Source organism: Anomalospiza imberbis, chromosome 10 (assembly GCF_031753505.1).
Source record: "Anomalospiza imberbis isolate Cuckoo-Finch-1a 21T00152 chromosome 10, ASM3175350v1, whole genome shotgun sequence".
NCBI lineage: Eukaryota > Metazoa > Chordata > Aves > Passeriformes > Viduidae > Anomalospiza > Anomalospiza imberbis.
In genome coordinates, this window is record NC_089690.1 from 2,001,763 (window position 1) to 2,006,231 (window position 4,469).

Here is a 4,469-nt window from a genome sequence, read left to right on the forward strand (position 1 = left end):
CCTCCTTGGTGAGGCTGCTGCAACGTGAGGTTCCCATTTCCATGATCCCCCACCCTTCATGTGCAATGTGAGATTTTCATATCCATGATCCCCACCCTTCATGTGCAATGTGAGATTCCCCTTTCCATCATCCCCCACTCTTCAGATGATTCCCATTTCCATGATCCCCCACCCTTCATGTGCAATGTGAGATTCCCCTTTCCATGATCCCCCACCCTTCATGTGCAATGTGAGGTTCCCATTTCCATCATCCCCCACCCTTCATGTGCAATGTGAGGTTCCCATTTCCATCATCCCCCACCCTTCAGGTGCAATGTGAGGTTTCCATTTCCATCATCCCCCACCCTTCATGTGCAATGTGAGATTCCCCTTTCCATGATCCCCCACCCTTCAGATGCAATGTGAGGTTCCCATTTCCATCATCCCCCATCCTTCAGGTGCAACGTGAGGTTCTCATTTCCATCATCCCCACCCTTCATGTGCAATGTGAGATTCCCATTTCCATCATCCCCCACTCTTCATGTGCAACGTGAGGTTCTCATTTCCATCATCCCCCACTCTTCATCCCACAGGGAGCTCTGGGATCGGGGATGGATGTGAAGAGCACCCCGAGCTACCTGTACTGGCTCTTCTGCCAGTTTGAGCTGATCACCTGCAGTTACCTGATGGAGCCCTGGGAGAAGGTGCTCTTCTACTCCTTCAACCTGGCCATGCTGGGGCTGCTGCTCTACACCACCTATGTCTGCCTGGCTTTCCACGCCAGCTCGGTCTTCCAGCTCCTCTGCAGTTTCCTGGGAAACCCACGGGAAAATGCTCTTTCTGTGGTGAAGTAAAACCTCAACCTGGCTTTGGCATCCAAGAGTTTCCTTATCCCATTTTTATCCAGGAGCAGCAAACTCTGCTTTATTCTCTCAGTGTTTTGCTCTGACAGCAAATTATTTTTCTTCCAATCATTCCCTGTTTTTACCATTTGCTTCTTCAGGAGCTTTCAGTTTTAATGACCCACTGGAATTACAGAGCTGGAATTGGGACAGGAACAACCCCCCTAAAGATTTTGTTATTCTGGGGAAAGGAACAACCCCCCTGAAGATTTTGTTATTCTGGGGGAAGGAACAACCCCCCTGAAGATTTTGTTATTTTGGGGGAAGGAACAACCCCCCTGAAGATTTTGTTATTCCAGGGAAAGCTGCTTGGATATGGAAAGTTTTCATCTGGAGAAATGAGCATGAATTTGTTCTTGTCTACCAGAAGAGATGTGCACACAAAAATCCTGGACGAGTGGGAGCTGCTTCCCTGAGCTTGCTGTGTTTTTATGGAATGATTTCAGGATTTTTTCAGTCTCCTTGATTGTTTTATACAATGAATGACTTGGCTGGCTCGTTATCATGATGCAAACAATGCCACAGATTCATGTGAGGATGTGCTGCTGTGAAAATTTCTGATGAAATTCTCAGATTCTTGGGCTTTATAAAAACAGGTAATTTTTGGTTTACTTTAGAAGATGAGTAAATCAAGTGCATCATATAGAGAATGTAACACTACAGATTCACTTGTGGTAGGGTGTCAGTTGAAAATAAACCCCTTAAAAATATAAAAATACAATGTCTCCTTTTTTCCTAACCCTTTCCTCCCTCCTTTTCACCTTTCACACTCTCCCTGTTTAGTGCCTGAACCACAAACTCATGAGCTGTAAAAAACATGCTGGTTTTGGCTGGGACTGCTTTTGTTCCAAATTCCCTGACTTTTTAGCCTTCAAACCAGCAGATTCCTGTGCTGCCAGCTCCCTGCAGTGGGCAGGAGCTGCACTGGGATGAGCTTGGCAGTGAGAATGGGGGTTTGGAATCCTCAGGAGATGAAGGGAGCAGAGCAGGACACACAGGGTGACACAAATCCACATTTTCCCACCCACACTGAGGTGAGTTTTGGGACTTTTTCCAAGCTCCTGGAATGTCCTCTCCTTCCAGAGGGTGGGTTGTTGCTGTAGGTGGCAATCCAGGGACTTTGGGAATGAGGCTTGGTCACAGGAGGCAACAAAACAAAGTGAAAGACAATAATTATGTCATTTGTCAGCTGCTTTCCCAGTTTATAATCATGGGGAAATAAAGTAAGAGATGAAAATAATTTCTCTGGGAAAATGAGGACAGCTGTACTCAAACTTCCAAGTCTTTAAACAATGCCCAAATATCTCTAAGTTTGTAAAAAAAATATATTCAATTCTTTTGAATTTAGATCCAAGGGGATGTTTTATTCAAGTAGTGAATGGCTGAAGTAGTAATTAGTGTAGGTTTGCTTTCATGCTTAGTGTGTATATTATATTTACTGATATTTATCAATATAATTTATATTTCCTGATGTTGAGGAACAAGAGGGAACACAGAATATTTTAATTATTAGACTATTTATGGAGATCATTAGACTATTTATGGAGACAGTGATTTTTCCCAGCCTCTCAGTCTCTAATACAGAGAAATACAGGCAGCACTTTGCATTACAGGTGCAAAATCTGTATTTCTCAAGACTGTGTCAATAAATATTGCTCAAGATGTGCCAGGGAGTGAGCCTAGGGCAGGAGCAGGTCACCCTCAGTTCCAGCAGGACTCCACAAGGAGCTCCCCAGCATTTCTGGGCACTCAGGAATCCCACAGCCGGCTGGAGGAGCAGGAACTTTGCCCTGGTTGTGTCACTGCTGCCCTTTCCCACGTGGTGTTTGGGGGTGCCTCCAGGGCCTGGTGCCTCTTTCACAATAACTGGGGTAGGATTGGGATGGGATTGGGGTGGGGCTCTGCTCCCATCCCCAGATCCCAGCTGGGCTGGAGGAACGGGACAGAGCCAGGAAAGCACCAAAATCCAGCAGAGGAAACAAGGGGCCAAGTGGCAGCTGGAGCTCCCCAGAGTTCCTGATTCATTTTCCTCATCACCCCCTTTTCCCTGCCTGTCCCAAGACTCCAGGATGGAAAATATTTTATCCCATTTCAGTTCCCAGCACTGCCTGGGCAGGTTCCTGCTGGAAGCACTGGGAGCCTGGGGGGGACTGGATTTGTCAGGTCAGGCTCAGCTGGGAACAGGATCCAAGATCAGGCACAGCTGGAGCTGGGCCAGGGAGGTTTAGGGTGGAGAGCAGGGAAAGGTTCTTCCCCCAGAGGGTGCTGGCACTGCCCAGGCTCCCCAGGGAATGGCCCAAGGCTGCTGGAGCTCCAGGAGGGTTTGGACACCACTCCAGGGATGCACAGAGGGGATTGCTGGGGTGGAACGGGCTCTTTCCATATTTCCCCAGATTTTTCCAACCAGCTCCACAGACTGCTCTGAGTGGCCAAGACATTTAGTTTTTCCCACCTGATGCTCAACATTCCAAACCTAAATGAATGAATGAATGCCTTCTTGGAGCAGGAAGTGTTCCAAGAGGAATGGGAAGTGGAATATTCCCTGCACACCCTCCCCTGAGCACGCCAAGGTCAGCTGCGTCTGTCTGAGGCAAGTTTCTGTCCTGGCAGAAAGGAATGTAAGCATAACATTCAGCACCACTCAGATCCCTGCCATGTGAAAAGGAAATATTCAAATTGCACAACTTAACCCACGCTGGTTCAGCACGAGTGGAAACCAAAGAACAAAATAAGAACCAGCTGCTAAAATCAAACTGCTCGTGCTGCTCGCCAGGAAACCTTTGATGTTTGCAGCCAGAACATCCTGGTGGATTCCCAGCATCCTCAAGAGTGATTTTATTGTAGGACTTTCACACCTTATCTCCCATTGAACTTTAATTGTATTGATTTAAAGAGTTTGCACTTCCTAAAGGCACTGAAGATGGTTGTGTTCATGTGGAATTTTAGCCCCTCTGCTGCTGATCACTTCAGGAGTTTTGAGAAGATTTCTGAGATAATTTCTTCCTCCTTGGAACTGTCATTGTTTTGCACTCCAACAGCTGCACTTCGCTTTCTTTGCAGCCACGTGTAATTGCAGTTCTTATCTTTGCTCTTCATTACCTGACCTGAAAATCCTGCTTGTAGAGTGAACCTGTCAGCACTGCCTGGCCTCTGCATCCCACAGGACATTTCCATCTTGCAGGGATTTTCTCAGAGCAGGGGGGAGTTTCCAGCAGATCTGTTTTGCTTTTCCAGAGCTGACCTGAAATTCCTCTGTCCTGCTTGGCTGAAAGTTTCTGCTTTGCTTCCCTGCTCAGCTGAAACTGCTTCATGCAACAGTTGAGTTCCAGTCTCCCTGAGCCAGGAAACTCCTCCTTCCTCTACTGCTGACATTTCCAGTATAGAGCAGAGATATAATATAAAATGGGATTTATTTAGATATTTTCCCAGGTATTTTTTCCAGGGTTCAAGGCGTGAAACACCATCCTCAGAGCACAGACCCTCAGCAGGGTGTGCAAACACCACCACAGCTTCAGGAGCTTCCTTCCATCTCACAAATCTGACTAGAAATGAGTTTAAAATTGGCTTTCAAGGCTTTTCGGTCCTTGT

At 46.8% G+C, this 4,469-nt stretch overlaps 1 protein-coding gene across 1 annotated transcript; it reads left to right on the forward strand.

The window, feature by feature from the left end:
- The first annotated feature begins 548 nt into the window (after positions 1–548).
- On the forward strand, positions 549–1,078 carry LOC137479545 (serine palmitoyltransferase small subunit B-like). The gene has a single exon (XM_068200057.1). The coding sequence runs from the start codon at positions 591–593 to the stop codon at positions 831–833; it is 243 nt and encodes an 80-aa protein (XP_068056158.1). The 5' UTR covers positions 549–590; the 3' UTR covers positions 834–1,078.
- The last annotated feature ends 3,391 nt before the right edge of the window (positions 1,079–4,469 follow it).